The sequence below is a fragment of the Macaca nemestrina genome, chromosome 17 (assembly GCF_043159975.1).
Source record: "Macaca nemestrina isolate mMacNem1 chromosome 17, mMacNem.hap1, whole genome shotgun sequence".
NCBI classification, from domain to species: Eukaryota; Metazoa; Chordata; class Mammalia; order Primates; family Cercopithecidae; genus Macaca; species Macaca nemestrina.
The window spans coordinates 52,351,324-52,369,664 of record NC_092141.1 but is presented as its reverse complement, the minus strand read 5'-3'; the positions used below and the strand labels follow the sequence as shown (position 1 = coordinate 52,369,664).

General features: G+C 44.1%; 2 protein-coding genes across 24 annotated transcripts in view; one reads left to right on the top strand and one right to left on the bottom strand.

Annotated features, from left to right (window-relative positions):
- Window positions 1-8,033, bottom strand: part of C17H17orf67 (chromosome 17 C17orf67 homolog) — a 122,905-nt gene extending 114,872 nt beyond the window's left edge. For 13 of the 18 annotated variants that reach the window (XR_011615735.1, XR_011615736.1, XR_011615731.1 and 10 more), the window contains exon 1: window positions 766-7,552. The gene's annotated coding sequence lies outside the window, so the exon portion shown is untranslated. The other 5 variants (XR_011615725.1, XR_011615722.1, XR_011615723.1 and 2 more) reach the window with 5 other exon arrangements.
- The window catches only part of LOC105476788 (diacylglycerol kinase epsilon), a 44,140-nt gene continuing 33,816 nt past the window's right edge, over window positions 8,018-18,341 (top strand). For 4 of the 6 annotated variants that reach the window (XR_011615721.1, XM_011732979.3, XM_071082903.1 and 1 more), the window contains exons 1-3: window positions 8,018-8,155; window positions 8,686-9,167; window positions 18,012-18,171. Coding sequence is in view for 5 of the 6 variants with exons in the window: in XM_011732979.3 (XP_011731281.2) it covers window positions 8,704-9,167; window positions 18,012-18,171 (624 nt within the window). In the remaining variant the exon portion in view is untranslated. Of the gene's footprint in view, window positions 8,156-8,272; window positions 8,399-8,533; window positions 8,549-8,685; window positions 9,168-18,011; window positions 18,172-18,341 lie in introns of those variants that run through there. The other 2 variants (XM_024791232.2, XM_071082902.1) reach the window with 2 other exon arrangements.

The following is an 18,341-nucleotide window of genomic DNA, read 5'->3' as shown; positions in this document are numbered from 1 at the left end:
AGGGTGACTTTGGAGTGAGAGATGGTGATTCTTTTCTTCCTTTTTACTTTTTCAAATACTCTATAATGGGGATGGGGGAAAACCTGTCAGAGAGAGAGAGAGAGAGAGAGAGAGAGAGAGAGAGAGAGTGTGTGTGTGTGTGTGTGTGTGTGTGTGTGTGTGTGTGTGTGTGTGTGACGGAGTCTCACTCTGTCACCCAGACTGGAGTGCAGCAGAACAATCTCGGCTTTATCTTAATGACTACAACCTCCACCTCCTGGACTTATGCGATTCTCCTGCCTCAGGTTCCTGAGTAGCTAGGATTACAGGCACGCACCACCATGCCCACCTAATTTTTTATTTTTAGTGGAGATGGGGTTTCACCCTGTTGGCCAGGCTGGTCTCGAACTCCTGGCCTCAAGGGATCCACCTGCCTCAGTCTCCCAAAATACTGGGATTACAGGTGTGAGCCACCGTGCCCAGTCTGTCACTTTTTTAAAGTATATTATTTTGTTATATCTTCAAATCTAAACTAATTTAAGGGTTCTGCATCAGCTAGGATTCATAGAAGACAACGACACTTTCACAAACTGTGCAGGCTACCAAAGAAGAAGTTGTATTTTAGAGATCTCATCTAACCTGAGTCCAAGGAAGTGAAGTGACAAGCATAAGGGGACACAGATGTCTGAGGTCCCCATTCTGTTCCCAGGCCTCACAATCCCATCTAACACTCCTCCCACTTCATTACACTGCCCCTCCATTTTCACAATACAGACTCTTAAATACCTCAGCCTCCAAATTCAAAAGTGTGGTCCTGGAACTAGCAGCAACATCTTGGAGCTTCTTAGAAATGCAGGTTATCAGGCCTCTTCCCTGAGAAAGGAAATCAGAATCTGCATTTTAACACGATTTACAGGGCAAGGTTCTCAGAGAAGTAGCAGAATAAGACAAAGTCTCTCTTTAATGGTTTAATTTCAGTTGAAGCTGACTTGGTTGACCAAGTTAAAACACAGTGATCTCAGTCCCATCATTGGCTGTGCGGGACTGCAATGTCATGGAGGGGCTGCAATCCTCTGTGGAGCTGTACTCTGGACTGAACCCTGGGAAGCTGGATGAGGAGATAGATGGTGGGGCTGCCACCCCATGACCCGAGTCCTCAAGTCACTTTCTACAGCCTCCATGGGAAGACACTGCTGTATCCACACCTTACAGGCTGTGATGGGTCTGTTTTATTTAGACTTAGTCAATGTGCTAGGAATGGACTCCGTGTAACGTGGGCATGGAGTATATGACACACCTCAGACTGGTTTTCAAACCACCTGCATTAGCATCATTTAAAAATGTAGATGCTGGGCCGGGCGCGGTGGCTCATGCCTGTAATCCCAGCACTTTGGGAGGCCAAGGCGGGAAGATCGCAAGGTCAGGAGTTCTAGATCACCCCGGCCAATATGGTGAAACCCCACCTCTACTAAAAATACAAAAATTAGCTGGGTGTACCTGCACTCCAGCCTGGGAACGGAGCAAGACTCTGTCTCAAAAAATAAATAAGAAAAGCCAGGCACGACGGCTAATGCATGTAATCCCTGCACTTTGGGAGGCCAAGGTGGGCGGATCACCTGAGGTCAGGAGTTCTAGACCAGCCTGACCACTATGGAGAAACCCCATCTCTGCTAAAAATACAAAATTAGCTGGACATGGTAGCGCATGCATGTAATCCCATCTACTCGGGAGGCTGAGGTAGGAGAATCACTTGAACCCGGGAGGTGGAGGTTGTGGTGAGCCGAGATCACACCACTGCACTCCAGCCTGGGCCACAAGAGCAAAACTCTGTCTCAAAAAAAAAAAAAAAAAAAAAAATGTGGATTCTGTGGTACTGACCAGGTCTCTGGAATCAGAATATGAAATGGAGCTAGGAATCTGCCTTCTTAACAAGATCCCTAGGTAATTCTTTATTCAAACTTTTTAATGTTTATATTTTGAAATCTGTCACACATACAGAAGAGTTTGTAAAACATATACACACAGTTTTTAAAATAACAATAGAACAAACACCTGTGTACCCACCACCCATGTTAACATATTGAAGATTGGGAGCTCTGGTGTGCCCAGTTGTTTGGTACACCTTCTCCCCCATCAGAGGGAACTACTATCCTAACTTTCGTGGCTTTCATTTCCTTAGTCAACCTGTTAGGAATCGACTCCATGTAACATATGAAAAGCAGTATGAAAAGCAGCTTGCAGAAACACTGGATTCACACATTGAGGAGAAACGCCAACTCACGGGCAAGCACGGTGATGCAAAAAAAAAAAAAAGAAAGAAAACAAAAAACACTGCAGAGATTGAGGGATATTTAGAGGATGTCGGGTACAAAAAAGTATTTAAACATCCCCAGTTTTGTAGATGCTTACAAGGTGAACAGCACCAACACCATGCTGATACAGAAATGCACATCCTAGCAGGGCAGAGCTGCTCATGCCTGTGATCTCAACAGTTTGAGAGGCCGAGGTGGACAGATCACCTGAGTCAGGAGTTCGAGACCAGACTGGCCAGCATGGTGAAACCCATCTCTACTAAAAATACAAAAATTAGCCAGGCACGGTGGCAGGTGCCTGTAATCCCAGCTACTCAGCAGGCTGAAGCAGGAGAATTGCTTGAACCTGGGAGGTGGTGGTTGCAGTGAGCTGAGATCGCACCATTACACTCCAGCCTGGGTGACAAGAGCAAGACTCCATCTCAAAAAATAAAATAAAATAAAATACATAAAAAATTTAAAAAATCACATCCCTGGTTCAAGAACTGAAAGAAGAGAGGTTTAAAGAAGAGGAGGAGAAAAAAGAAGAGCGATCCAGACTCTCCAAGCAACAAGAAGGGCTGGCAGAGATGTTACCAATGCTGGAGTCCCTGGAAGAGGCCATGGGAGTCACCCCGTCACTAGGAGCTTTTCCACACCAGCCAGGCAGCCAAGAGCCAAGCCCTGCTGCTCCCTCCCCCAGGAGGGCCTGGGTCTTAGGGCAGCACTGTTCTCTCCCTTCCACTCAGGCCTCCAGAGCTGCCAGGCTAGGTTCTCCCACATTAACTCCATCCGAGGGTCCCTGAGGCCAGTGGATCCAGGGGAGTCCCTTCCTGCATTGAAGTTTCCACCTTCCCCTCCTAATGCCGCAGCCAGCTCCTTCATGGTCAATTCCTCCAAATCTAAACAATACAGGAGATCCTGGAGCACATCAGCAAAGTCTGGATTCTCTCTCATTAGCAGCAAAAGAAATGCCATAATGAGAGCCTCATCTTTTGCTCAAACTGAAACATCATCAAACTGCATTTCTCAAGACAATGCTCTGTAAATATTATTTATGTATTAATCTCCTACGAGAACAATTTCTATTTTATCCTCTACAAAATTATTGTATTATACTTTGAAAGTAGATTTCATTTATCAATAAAGACTTTCAGTACTCAACTGCAATATTTTTTCTAGAGTTATAGTCCCAACAGTTTTAACTCGTAAGTTAAAGCATCATTTTTTGGCGTATGTATTTGTTGAAATATTTGGCCGGGCATGGTGGCTCACACCTACAATCCCAGCACCTTGGGAAGCCAAGGCGGGCAGATCATAACGTCAGGAGATCAGGACCATCCTGGCTAACACAGCAAAACCCCGTCTCTACTAAAAATACAAAAAAAAATTAGCCGGGCATGGGTGGTGGGCGCCTGTAGTTCCAGCTACTCAGGAGGCTGAGGCAGGAGAATGGCATGAACCTGGGAGGCGGAGCTTGCATTGAGCCGAGATAGCACCACTGCACTCCAGCCTGGGCAACAGAGTGAGACTCTGTCTCGAAAAATAAAAAAAGAAAGATTTTAAGCAAAGGGAAATTTATTTTGGGATAAAGTAAAAGGGAATGTTTAAAGAGAAATTTCTATAATATTTAGATTCAAATAGCGGGTATTTTTCAAAAAACAAAATTGATAAATTGCATGGAAATGGTTTTATTTCACTACAAGAGTGATGTAGGGAGAAATTTCTAAGAAATCCCCTGGGACAACATTGGGGAACCCCACATCACTTTTCCCCATCTCCTCTCAAAATCACCAAAAACATTTCTCACTGGAAAACTGAGGAGGCTGTAAGGGACTTCTCTCTCACAAAATTAAACTGAGGTTCCCACAGTTAGTATACTTAGACACCAGTGATGTCCCCTCATTAGGCAGTGAGCACAGATGGGTGTTATCCTGGTGGAAGGGAAGCAGCAAGAGACATTTTGAATAACTGTGGTGGAGGGGAAGTCACATAGATCAATGACAGGGACAGCAGCAGCAGACGTGCTTTGGTTTGGCCAGGTGCAGTGGCTCACACCTCTAATCCCAGCACTTTGGGAAGCTGAAGTAGGTGGATCACCTGAGGTCAGCGGTTCAAGAGCAGCATGGCAAACATGGTGAAACCCTGTCTCTACTAAAAATACAAAAATTAGCTGGGTATGGTGGCAGGCACCTGTAATCCCAGCTACTTGAGAGGCTGAGGCAAGAGAATCGCTTCAACCCGGGCAGCAGAGGTTTCAGTGAGCCTAGATCGTGCCACTGCACTCCAGCCTGGTAGACAAAGCGAGACTCCATCTCAAAAACAAACAAACAAAAAAACAAGTGCTTTGGTTGGAGATAGCAACGAAGATTAGAAAGTCCCTGTCTTCATGTTGCTCTCGTTTAAGGAAGGCAAATATAATTAAACAATATAATTAAACACACAACACAGCATGTAAGGAAGTGCCAGTTTGATGGAGAAAAATCAAGAGGGCAGGGAGGGGAGTGACACGTGGGAGAGTGGGGCAATCTTGGCAGGGGTGGTCAGCAAGGCCTCTGTCAGGAGGCAGCACCTGAAGAATGAAGACATGGAGAACTCTGTAGGAAAAGGGGGTGGAACTGACAATAGCCCTGAAGGGGGCACAAGTCTGGTGGGCGTGAGGACCATGCAGAGGCCAGAGTGGCCTGAACTCAGTGAACGATGGCCAGAGTGGGAAGTGAGTAAAGGGTACCAGGGGTCTGAGGATGGAGGGGTTCTCCCCACAATAAGAGTTTCATTTCAATGTAAGAGTTCAGAGGCAGCCTGCAGGGATCATGGTAAAGCAGGGATACAAGCTGGGAGGCTGTGACAGTGATTCAAGGGTGAGAATGGCGACAGTTGGACCAGGGGAGTAGTGGAGGTGGGGATGGAGAGATGCGCTCAAGTCCAGGACCTGTGCTGCAGCCAGAGACCGAGAGACTCGCTGAGGCCTGTGAGTACCAGAGAAAAGGGGAGTCAGGATGAGGACAAGGAGTCCACTGTATCTCCCTGACGGGTGGTGTTCTTTGCTGGAACAAAGAGAGATGGCAAAGGAGGGGCATCTGGATGATCAATTGGAATAAATGTTTGGGAGGAGACTTGGGACCAGGACCTTCTTACACTAGAGTAGAAATACCAAGTGCTCAGATGGACATAGGTGGAGAACTTGGAGGAGCAATCACAGCATCAGCAAGGAACATGGAGGATCATTGCGGGGTGAAGTTACTATTATACGGAAGTCCAAGGCCTGAGCAGATTCCAAGGGGTGAATGAAATGAGTCTGCTAGTGGCCAGAACCCTCCTCAGGTCTCCCAGTAGCCACAATACCACAAAAAGCCTCAAGAGTGACCTCCCCAAGTCTGTTCCTATTAGGGGACTTGAGTTGTGCAGAATCCTCGTAAGACAGCCTCCACTATACACGTGTCTATGCATGTCCACATGCCGTCTATATACATACAGACTGATGAAGATCCCCTCCTTGACCAAGCTCTAGCCAGGCTTCCCTGAGCCCCCTTTTCAACTAGGCCTCCACCTCGGCCTATGAAATCTACAGACTTCAGCAAAAAAGGGTATGGTTCATCCTTCGCCCATATTAAAAGGCTTAAACACATAGTTTGTTTCTTTTTTTTTTTTTTTTTTGAGATGGAGTTTCGCTCTGTCGCCCAGGCTGGAGTACAGTGGTGTGATCTCACCTCACTGCAACCTCCGCCTCCCGGGTTAAGCAATTCTCTGCCTCAGCCTCCCGAGTAGATGGAATTACAGGCGCCCACCACCACGCCCAGCTAATTTTTTCTATTTTTGGTAGAGACGGGGTTTCACCATCTTAGCCAGGCTGATCTTGAATTCCTGACCTCGTGATCCACCTGCTTTGGCCTCCCAAAGTGTTGGGATTACAAGCGTGAGCCACCGCACGCGGCCTAAACACACAATTTTTAACTACTCAAAGCTGCATCCATAGGATGACCCCAGACCCCCTAAAGTGTCTGCCTTGGAAAGCTGCCAAAAGAACTCACTGTTCGTTATTGGCAACACCTTACAAGCCACCCCTGATGTCCCTTTCTTAAAGAGTTAACAACAACAACAAAAAACTAAACAATTGTGAATCCTTCCTCTCTCTGGGATGTAATGTCTCCTACACATCAGGAGTGTCCTTCTCAAGAACCTGAAAGCCATTCCTCCAACATGCAATCACCAGGAAGCAAAGGGCCTATCTCCCAGTTCCCGTGGGAGGATAGGACCCTGACTCCCATAGCAGTCATCTAATAGGCACTGTCGCCTAACCGTATCTACATTGACCCACCCTTCACAAGTTTCACTTTCCGACTACTGAGTTCCTGCTCATCCCCTTCATACTCCCTTCTCTCCTCCTCTGAAACACCGTCACTTCTGCACAAAGTTCAGTCCTGTTCACGAGGTACCTTCTTCCCTATTACAATAGTACATTGTAAATCTGCTCTTACCACTTTTACTAGTGTCTACCTTTATCTTCTACAGTTAATACACATATACGCACACACATATGCATATATATACACACATATACATACACACATACACGTATATATATATACATCTATATGTGCATTCTTAATGAATGTTATGTCTTCTCTAATCCTTTGGAAGATATTATCAGGTATTTATTCGCAGTTTTCCTATGATCTCTGCTTCTTTTCTGTTCCTTTGGTCCCTTGCTTCTGTGTGTGTTTTCTTTCCATCTTTTATGCTAGAGGAAGTCCTCAAGCATCAAGTCCTCGGCTCCCATTCCTACGTGTGTGGTAGGAAGGAAGCTGCTGAGTGGAGCTGTGCGCGCTGGGGCGGCGCCTGTGCCTCTCCGGACTCCGTGTTTCTTCGGGAGTGCTGAGCGGCGGCGCTTTCGCGTCCGCGTTCTCCGGGTCCCTGATGTGTTGCAGGCTGCAGCCCGCGTGGTCGCGGCTCAGGTCCGTGTGAGGCCGGTAGCACTCCAGCCGGGAGCGGGCATTCCTCCGGAACCTGCGGCTAGACTACAGCAGCACGAGGCGTGCTCCCATCTGCGGTGGTCTCCGGCTCCCGCTGCTCCCCTTTCTCCCCGGCCTCGGACGCTGGCGGGCGCGGGCGGCGGGGTGGTGGATGGGAGACCCGCCCGCCACCGGAGGGAGCGGAAACCGCGGCCGGGCTCCGTGTCAGCGGCGACGAGCGGGCGGCTACCCCGCTCGCCCTAGGCCTCCACGCCCGCCCGCCGGTCCTCAGCGGAGGAGCGCTCGGGTCTTCGCGACTGCGGCCGCCGCACCTACCTCAGCCGGCCGCGGCGAGAGCGGGCGGCGGCGCCGCGCAGGCCTCATTCCGCCTCATTTCGCCTCACGCCACTTCGCTTTCCAGTCGGCGTACGCTTCCGCGGCGGCGGCAGTATAGGCTAGAGGTTCGGCTCAGGCCAGCGGCACTCGTGCCGGCGCCGAGCGCGGCCCTCCCCCGCCGTGGCGCTCCGGAATTTTCTATGATTACGAATTTTTGGCGTTCAACCCTCCATCATCTCAAACGCCCCAGTTACTCCGCCCCCTTCCCCTAGGCCCTGCCCCCAGCCGCAGTGCCCTGCCCCTTCCCTCCATCTCCAGCCTCCTCCACGGCCCCGCCCCCTCAGGCAGGTCCGTCTCCCCTCCCATCTCACACCTCCGCCCCGCCCGTCAGCCTTGGCTCCGCCCAACCAGGGGCTCGCAGCCGCAGGCCCCGCCTCCAGCTCGCGGCCCCGCGCGCCGGGTCGGCGTGCGTGCGGCTGGAGCCTCAAGCGTTTCTCCCCCGCCCCGGCTTCATAGCCGCCCGCGGCCCAGCTTCGCACTCCTCCTGCGCGAGGGCGGCCAAGGCCTGGCCAGGAGCCGCGCCTCCGCTCGCGCGAGGTAGGGCTCGAGAACCGGCGCGGCGCAGGTCTCCGGAAGCCTCCCGAGACGGGCGAGGGCGCCGGGCCGCGCGTGGGAGCGGGTGGGGCCCGGGAGGAGACTGCGCCCCGGAGGGGAGTGCGAGGCCTGGGTCGACGGTTACGGGCGCCGACCGGCGTCGCGTGGCCTGAACGCCCGGCCTTTCGGTGGAGGGCAGCTTGCCCCTGTGTGTTGCGCCCTTCCGTGGGTCAGACCGGCGGGGAGGTGAGGCGGCGGCAGCGGCGGCAGCAGCAGTAGCAGCAGCAGCCTTCGGCTCCTGGACGCGCTCCCGACGTGGGGCGGGTTGGGGAGTGGGGACTAGAGCGTGACGGCTGGACGTCGCCTTCTCGGCGCGGCAGGTCCCAGGCGACCGGGGTACGAGGCGCAGTGCCGCCCTTGGGAGAGTGGAGCCACCTGGACTGAGGGCGCCTGGGTTGGCCCCAGAAAGGCAGGAGGGGAGCAGGGAAAGGATGGCGAGCCCGGGGTGCACCGCCTGTTTCTTTCGTTGTTAGGTGTCGTCCTTGGAGAAGATGGAAGCGGAGAGGCGGCCGGCGCCGGGCTCGCCCTCCGAGGGCCTGTTTGCGGACGGGCACCTGATCTTGTGGACGCTGTGCTCGGTCTTGCTGCCGGTGTTCATCACCTTCTGGTGTAGCCTCCAGCGGTCGCGCCGGCTGCTGCACCGCAGAGACATCTTCCGCAAGAGCAAGCACGGGTGGCGCGACACGGACCTGTTCAGCCAGCCCACCTACTGCTGCGTGTGCGCGCAGCACATTCTGCAGGGCGCTTTCTGCGACTGCTGCGGGCTCCGGGTGGACGAGGGCTGCCTCAAGAAGGCCGACAGGCGCTTCCAGTGCAAGGAGATTATGCTCAAGAATGACACCAAGGTCCTGGACGCCATGCCCCACCACTGGATCAGGGGCAACGTGCCCCTGTGTAGTTACTGTATGGTTTGCAAGCAGCAGTGTGGCTGTCAACCCAAGCTTTGCGATTACAGGTATGGTCTTCGTGGACACTCACTGTCCCAGAATGCGCCCTAGGAGTCAGGATTTCATAGAGTGGTGTAGAGGCCTGCTTTAATCTCTGCTGATGACCTAAACTCGTTTTGAGGAAGCAAGCTAATAAACATCCCTGAGTTTGTGCAAGCGTGGCAGCTTTGCAGTAGTCATTTGCTGAGATGATGCGTCCAGCCTCCACTCCTCAGCCAGCCTGCCCTTTTGGGTAATGAAACTTGGCTCCTAACGTTAATACAGAGGTTTCTAAGTGGTGCTTGCTTCATGGCCACTGTAGATTTTAGCGTTTGTTCCTATCGATTATTTCCTTATTTTAAATAAGGAAAAATGAAATATGGACAAATTAACTTTTCCCTTCAGCCGCAAAACTGGTGGGTCACAGGTTTTGTACTGTGAACATGCAGTGAAAACAAGTGTCATTCCAAGGCAGCACTTTTATATCTTTTGCTAATATAGTTGTTGGTATCATAGCGAAATATACTCAAAAAGAACACTGAAAGGAATATTCCTTTTGACGCTTGGTCTTTCAGGACATGTTGAATCTTAGATAAGTGACCTTGATTAAGCCAAGAATATTTTAATATATTTTATATACACACTAGACAACACATTTTTGTCCTTAAATATTGTCTGAAAATAGGTGAAGATGTCCTTTGCTGATGTTGGAAATTAGTAAATGAGAATGCTGCTTTGCAAATGATCTCTTCTAACTCAGTTCACAGTTGAGAAAATTAAAGCCCGTTAGGTCCACTCTGGTAAAATAGGACTGGCCTCCAGGATTTCCAGCTCCGGACTAGCACCTAGCCTCCTTTGAGCCTTAAGTCTGGCATCATCATTGTAATGAGTTTTATTTCTGACAAGTAGAAAGGCCCATAAACATGTTTAAGAAATGAAATAGGCAGTAAATAGGAAGCTACTTTTTAATTTTTTTAATTTTTTTTGCGGAAATTATTTGATTAGCATGAACGCTTTTATAATGTCAGTACCTGTTTTTAAGTCTTATTTTAAATAATTTTACAGATTATCAAAGAGGCTTAAGAATAAATTTTCAAAATAATATATTCTAGCCAACTACAAAGTTTTGTAACCATGCATTTTTATTTGGTGTTTTTAAAAATTAAATGCTGTACTTCTGGCATCAGTGAGAGCCAAGTTAGCAGGGACCTTAAATAAATTTCATAATGAATTGAGTATTGTTCTATTTCCTTCCCTTCTCTGGTATAGCCTCCAGCAGTCTGTGTCTGTGCAGAATTATATTAAAAATGGTTTCCATAAATAACGGTATTTCAAATACTCTTGAACACATAATCATAGTGCTTCTGATCCTCCACCCAAATGATCTTTCTAAAAATGCAAATCTGATCAAGTCCCTGCTCTGCCTAAAACCCTTTAAATTGCTCCCCATCATGTAAGCTGATTGTTTTACAGTGTAAACCCCTAAGTGCTTATTCACAGGGTACATAAGGTCCTAGTACTCTCTGGCCTCTGTCTTTCCAGTTTTATCTAACACCACCTTCATTAAACTTTATGCACCAGCAACACCAAGCTTCTTGTAATTTCCTTAAATGTCAGGCATTTTCTGACATTTCTGCCCCTTTGCTCAAAGCTTTCCTCTCAATATTCTTCTGGCTAGCTTCTAGGCACCCTTAAAGACCCATCCCCTGTCCTTGTCCTTCAGGAACTCTTGCCTGATCTACTCACCTTCCCTCCTCCCCCAATTTTTCCTTTTTGGTGATAACATAATACCCTATATCTCAGTGGTTCTCAAAGTAAGGTCCCTAGACCAGCAGCATCAGCATCTCTTCAAAATCTGTTAGAAATGCAAATTCTAGGGTTGCTAGGTTTAGCAAATAAAAATAAAACATTTCAGTATTTGGAGCATAAAAAGTATTTGTTGTTTCTCTGAAATTCAAATTTAACTAGGCATTGTCTTTTTTTTTTTTTTTTTTTTTCCTGGTAATCCTAGCTCAACCCCAGAGCTACTAAATCAGAAACTTGGGCTGGACATCAGCAGGCTTGGTTTTAACAGGCCCTACAGGTCCTAAAGATGGAGAACCACTGCTATATTTACATATCTTTAAAAACATGCACCTCTGTGTCTTAATTTTGTGTCCTCCCGTTGAGCACACTGAGTCTTTGTGATAATAAATTTTCTTTTCCTCATTAGTGCATTTTTACAGAGTACCCCTTACCCCATAATAGAAATTGTCTCTGTGTAATTTAGGAGATATTTATTATTCCCAGGAGAAGAGACCACAGTGTCCTAAAGTTGTACATATTCTACAATGTTCTGAACTGATTTATGTTGGCCAGTAATTTTATAAAGCATTACAGTCTCCTGCGACCTTCTGTAGGAGTGAGATACTTTGGAACGAGAAACAAAATAAATAGCTACTTAGAACCTTTAAACACAGACCAGACAGTCCTTTGCTGAATTTTAAGCCCTGAGGAGGGCTCCTTCCCTGTCTGCATCTCATTCTTAGGGAAGTGAGTGAACTCTGCAGACAAGTTAGCATTTCAAAGGACACTAATGAGAGATGATGACTGAGTTTAAAGCCTGCAGAATAAGTGAGAAAGGCCCTTTAATTTATACTCATTCAGTCATTATACTTACTGAGCATCTATTTTTGTACTAGACACTGTGCTAGAGTCTACTTTGTAGATTTTTTCTTTTTGTGTGTTCCTGTTTCTACCTCCAACCACTACAATGTATTTCTGCACCTGGTATCTTATTTCGCTATTCTTCTTTTTCTTTTTCTTGTCTCTCCTCTGACTAAAATAGGGAATTAGGTTATATTTCTACATATTCAATATATTTATTAAATGAACCTTTGTTTCTTGTAGTGTTCTATCTCATTAAGAGAAAAATAAATTGCTTTTTAATTTATAGGACTTTTTATTCATTACATACACCCCACACCCCACACACAATTACTGTGATTAGTAAAACAAAGCTGCCGACTCTCAGAAGGCAATTACATTGGCCTCAATGTAATTAGTCTCAGCTTTGATCATAAATTTTGTTTCTATATTCTATTGGCGTATGTTTATTCATTTCATTATTTATCTGAAACAGTGAAAGATACCAAATCATCTTCTAGAGCAGAGGTGGGCAAACTTACTGTAAAGAGCCAAAATAATTTTCAGCTTTCCAAACCATTTTGTCTGTCATAATTACTTAACTCTGCCATAGTTGCAGTGCAAAACCAGCCGTGGACAATACATGAATGAATGAGCTTACCTGTGTTCCAGTAAAACTTCATTCACAAAATCAGATGGCAGACATATTTGCAGTTTGCAGAACCCTGTTCTAGTGAATCTCATAAATGACCATCTCAACTTTATGTATAATTCAGCTGCCTCCTTCAGCACACTAAAGAAGAGAGGTATTGTGAACAGGTAATTTTTTTAGAGAAAATAAGCCTTGTGAAACCTTTTTTTTCCCCCAATAAAGCAGTCATACTCTTGCACAAGAACGGCATATAAATTCATGAGCCATTCTGTATTTTCATATGAAGTAACTTTCTAGAGTAATGTTCTGTATCTTGATAAGGGTTTTAGTTACATATGTTCATTTATCAAAACTCAGGAGGTATATACCTACATTTCATTGTAAATTTTACATCAAAAGGAAAAAACAAATCATGAATTGTAAGTAGTGATAAGCCTATTTGCTGATGTATTTGGGAAGTATTCTGATGTCTTCAGGTTACTTGGAAATGTACTAAAAATAAGATGGATTAATGGATGGATAGAAATGTGACAAAGCAATTACAGAAAGATGTTAATGGTAGAATGTAGGTGGTAGGCATACCTGTAAAAAATATTTTTAAGTAAAATATTTTAAAAAGTAAACTATTCTTCTAGAATATATTTGCTGAAATATTGAAGGGTGAGATCTCATACTGTCTGCAGTTTACTTTCAAATGATTCAGCAAAATATGAGCTTATATGGAAAAAGAATATTGTGGAAGAAAATGTTCATTAAGAATCAGCGTGAAGGATGGGCTTAGGGTATTCATTTTGCTATCCTTTTGACTTCTCTGAAACTTTGAAATTTTTCAAAAGAAAAAGAAAAAAGATCATAAGCTGTTACCCAGTGACATGATGCTAAAGCTGAATTATCAACACATGTTAGTAATGTCTTATCTTCCCAGTGAGTTTGAAATCTAGGTTGTTAAATACTAATTACAACATATGTAAAGATAATAGGCTTCAGGTTTGAATATGGTATTTCTAAAGAAGAATGTAATACTGAGTAGTAAGTGTTTTATTTTATTTTGTTTTTTGAGACAGGGTCTTGTTGTATATTGCCCAGGCTGGAAGACAGTGGTATGATTATGGCTCACTGCAGCCTCAGCCTCCCAGGTTCAAGCAATCCTCCCACCTCAGCCTTCCAAGTACCTGGGACTACAGACATGCAACACCATGCCTGACAATTTTTTTTTCTTTTTTGTAAAGATGGGAATATCACCCTGTTGCCCAGGCTGGTCTCAAATTCCTGGGCTCAAGCAATCCTCCCATCTTGGCCTCCCAAAGTGCTGGGATTACAGGCATAAGCCACCATGCCTGGCCCTATTAAGCATTTTAGCTATACCTTTATGGAGCAAAGGCTTATGATAGCTATTATATTGGTTAAAATAATCTTTTCTGGGCTGGGCGAAGTGGCTCATGCCCGTAATCCCAGCACTTTGGGAGGCCAAGGCGGGCGGAGTTCAAGACCAGCCTGACCAATATGGAGAAACCCCATCTCTACTAAAAATACAAAATTAGCCAAGTGTGGTGGCACATGCCTGTAATCCCAGCTACTCGGGAGGCTGAGGCAGGAGAATCTCTTGAACCCAGGAGGCGGAGGTTGCCGTGAGCCGAGATCACAGCATTGCACTCCAGCCTGGGCAACAAGAATGAAACTCCATCTCAAAAAATAATTATTATTATTATTTCTGAAATTTATGAGAATTTAGTAAATGATAAATGTTCTGTCACAAATTATTGGGGATAGAAAAGATGGTTTTATGAATCGTGTTAGGACAAGTGCTCTTTGGGGGAGGGGAGAAGGTTAACCCTTCATAATATACCAGATTAATTACGGGTAGATTAATGCAGTGGTTTGTTTTTTGTTTTTGTTTTTTTGAGACAGTCTCACTCTATTGCTCAGGTTGGAGTGCAGTGACATGATCTCGGCTCACGGCTACCTCTACCTCCCTGGCTCAAGTGATTCACCTACCTCAGCCTCCCAAGTAGCTGGGATTACAGGTGTGCACCACCATGCCTGGCTAATTTTTTTAATATTTTCAGTAGAGACAGGGTTTCACCACGTTACTCAGGCTGCTCTAAAACTTCTGACCTTAAGTGATCCACCCGCCTCGGCCTCCCAAATCCTGGGATTACAGGCATGAGCCACTGTGTCCAGCCAATACAGGGGTTATTAACATGGTGGTTCATAAAGTTCTGGAAAAGCCTGACACTTTCATGAGATTCTGAATGGAATCTATAACCCCAGAAGGTTAAGAAGCACTGAATTAAAGGTGTAACTATGAAAACTGAAGTGTGGGGGTAAAAAATAACTATCGGTGAATATCTAGGAAATGGTAAAGGACTTTAAAGCATAACAGCATTTAACCAGGTGCCTGTAGCCTAGCTACTCAGGAGACTGAGGCAGGATCACTTGAGCCCAGGAGTTCAGGCCAGTGTGAGCAACATAGTGAGACAGTGTCTCTTGAAAAAAAAATTTTCACGGGACTCAGTGGCTCACACCTGTAATCCCAGCACTCTGGGAGGCCGAGGCAGACTGATGAGGTCAGGAGTTTTTGAGACCAGCCTGACCGATATGGTAAAACCCCATCTCTACTAAAAATACAAAAATTAGCCGGGCATGGTGGCACGCACCTGTAGTCCCAGCTGCTCGGGAGGCTGAGGCAGGAGAATCACTTCAATCCGGTAGGTGGAAGTTGCAGTGAGCCGAGATTGCACCACTGCACTCCAGGCCTGGGCGACAGAGCGAGACTCCATCTCAAAAAAAAAAAAATTGTTTTTAAGTGAAACACCATTTAAGCCAACTACAAACGGAAATATATATGTGTATATATATTTTTTTAAAAACTTAAGTAGATTAAAAAGAAAATTTTAAAGAAAACTGAAGCATGTTTGCAATAAATATGCCAGAAAAGAGGTTGATATTCTAGATAAATAAAAGTACATGCAATTATTAAAACCTAGTGAAAAATGAATATAGAACATGAATGAATTCACAAAAGGGGACTGAAAAACTCAGTTTTACCTAGTAATCAAAGACTTCCAGATTAAAACAATAGGATACCTTTTTCTATCAAATTATCAAAGAAAAATTAAGTACTAATGAGCAGTATTAGTAAATGTTACATGTGATGGGCACTTTCATGCAGTCGTAACAAGCATATTGGACGAACATCCAGAACCTTAGGAAAATGCATGCCCTTTGATTCAGTAACTTCCAAGATTGCAAGGAAATAATCTCATTCATTTACCCATGTTATTTATATTTTCAAAAATAAACTAAATACCTTTTTTTAAAAAACAGAAAGGGGGTCAGGTTTTTTTTGTTTTGTTTTGTTTTGTTTTGTTTTTTGAGATGGAATCTCACTCTGATGCCCAGGCTGGAGTGCAGTAGCACAGTCTCAGCTCACTGCAACCTCCCTTTCCCAGGTTCAAGTGATCCTCCTACCTCAGCCTCCCTAGTAGCTGGGACTACAGGCACACGTTACCACGCCAAGCTAATTTTTGTTTATTTTTCTTGTTTTTTGAGACGGGGTCAAATAAATTATATTATATTCACATGATGTAATAATATACATTTTTTACAAACCATATTTTAAAAAAAAGAATGCTATACAAAAAAGTTTTATGATACAGTGTAGAAATGCATTATCCAGATATATATACATCATACTTCTAACCTGAAAAACAAACGTATACGCTATAAAACTGAGAATACATAAGTCAAAAAGTTAAGAGTGACTCTCTCTGGATGATTTTTATTTTATGCCATTTTGTATTTCTAAGTTTTTATAAGCTAATATTATTTTAAATAATTTTTAAAATTTATATAAGTAGTTCATGTATATATTCTGGTTTTTAGGATCTCAAGCAATACATACAAACAAAAATGTAGGCGAAAAAGTTAATATTTTTCCCATGCCTCAATCCTACTTTTCTTCCCAGAGGAAACCATTATGAAATAATTCAGTGGTTATCCTTTCTGATTGCTTTTGATGGTGATATACTATTTTTAAGTTATGGTAGACCAATAAATAGAGATATTATGCTTCAGCTACATAACCAGTCTACTATAGTTTCTCAAGTTGAGTTTAAAATTAACAAATGTGATAATGCAAATTATTTTCATTTTCTCTGTAACAGATTATACAGAGAACTCTTTCTTTTAGCAGTAAATAGGACTCCAGAAAACAGCGCTAAGTACTTGACAAATCTGAATATCCAAAAGGAAAAAACAGCTTAAAATAGAAGGTCAACAGTGGACCTCTGGGTGAAAGAATGTTTATCCTCTTTTTTTTTTTTTTTTGTATTCATTTAATTATAACCATTATTTTCTGGTGGCCTTCTTTATCTCTTCAGTCAGATCTGCCTTACCTGTGAGTGGATTACTTACTTAGCAAATTAATAATAGAAACCCAGGACCTTTACCAGCTCTGTTCTCTGCTTGTTTTACCAATTGGGTCCAAACATAGTTGCAAATCTGAATGCACATGTTCTTATGTCTATTTCAAAAGCAAGCATATGAATTATTTTCGTATTGACTGACAAAAAGAAACGCACTGTTGTACTTATATTTACAGGTTAAGAGATTTTCAAGTTGGTCCCTGAGGAACTCTTCAAGGGTCCATGTCAGTGGGGCATTTAAACAGCAAGGGCTTCAGGCCTCATGAACCTGCATTTCAGCCAAAGTACAAATATATATAAAACTATCATTTTAGATCAGCTTTTGTTTATGTGGATCACATCCATTGATATTTATCATGTCATAAATTAAAACTGATAAATTTTTAAAATATTTTTAAAATAATAGTAACAAATTATTTTTATGAAAATTTAGTGAGGAGAGTTACATTGTTTTAAATTTTTGTACGTTTCTTTCACTTATAATTCAGCTAGATTATGATATTTGCTTCTGTTGTCATAGCACATGTCATAAAGCTTCTGGAAAACTCCACTGTACAGTTTTGAAAGGATGAAGGTGAAATAACTGTTTAGTGTTATTACTAAAACTTTAACCTCACAGATGCCCTGAATGGATCTTGGGGCCCCCAAGCCGCATCTTAAGAAATGCTGTTAGCCCAGGCACAGTGGCTCACGCCAGCAATCCCAGCACTTTGGGAGGTCGAGGTGGGTGAATCATTTGAGGTCTGGAATTCGAGACCAGCCTGGTCAACATAGTGAAACCCCATCTCTACTAAGAAGACAAAAATTACCCAGGCGGTAGTGGCACACATCTGTAATCCCAGCTACTTGGGAGACTGAGTCAGAAGAATCACTTGAGCCTGGGAGACGGAGGTTGCAGTGAGCTGAGATCACACCACTGCACTCCAGGCTGGGCAACAGAGTGAGACCCTTTCTCAAAAAAAAAAAAAATGCTATTAGGTTAAACTGCCAAATATGTTCAAACCTTATTGCTCCATTTCACTGTGCAGATAGATCTCTTTTATTTGCCAAATGTTATGGTAAGAGTGATAAAATTACTGTTTTGTTTTTTAACAAAAATGATGGTTTTGTGGGTTATCATTGAGATTATGGTTTAAAATTAGTTAACGCTTGTTTCTTCCTTCCCTCAGGTGCATTTGGTGCCAGAAGACAGTACATGATGAGTGCATGAAAAATAGTTTAAAGAATGAAAAGTGTGATTTTGGAGAATTCAAAAACCTAATCATTCCACCAAGTTATTTAACCTCCATTAATCAGATGCGTAAAGACAAAAAAACAGATTATGAAGTGGTAATTAGAGTTTATTTCTCTTATATGATTGATTTTTTAAAAGCTGCTTAAGTCATTGTTTGAGATGGTTAAGACAGTATGTAAGAAGAATTGGTACCAGGAATAAAATAAATTTAAATAACAGATCAAGACTAAGGAGGGAAATAAAATGCCATTATGGTAAGCCATAA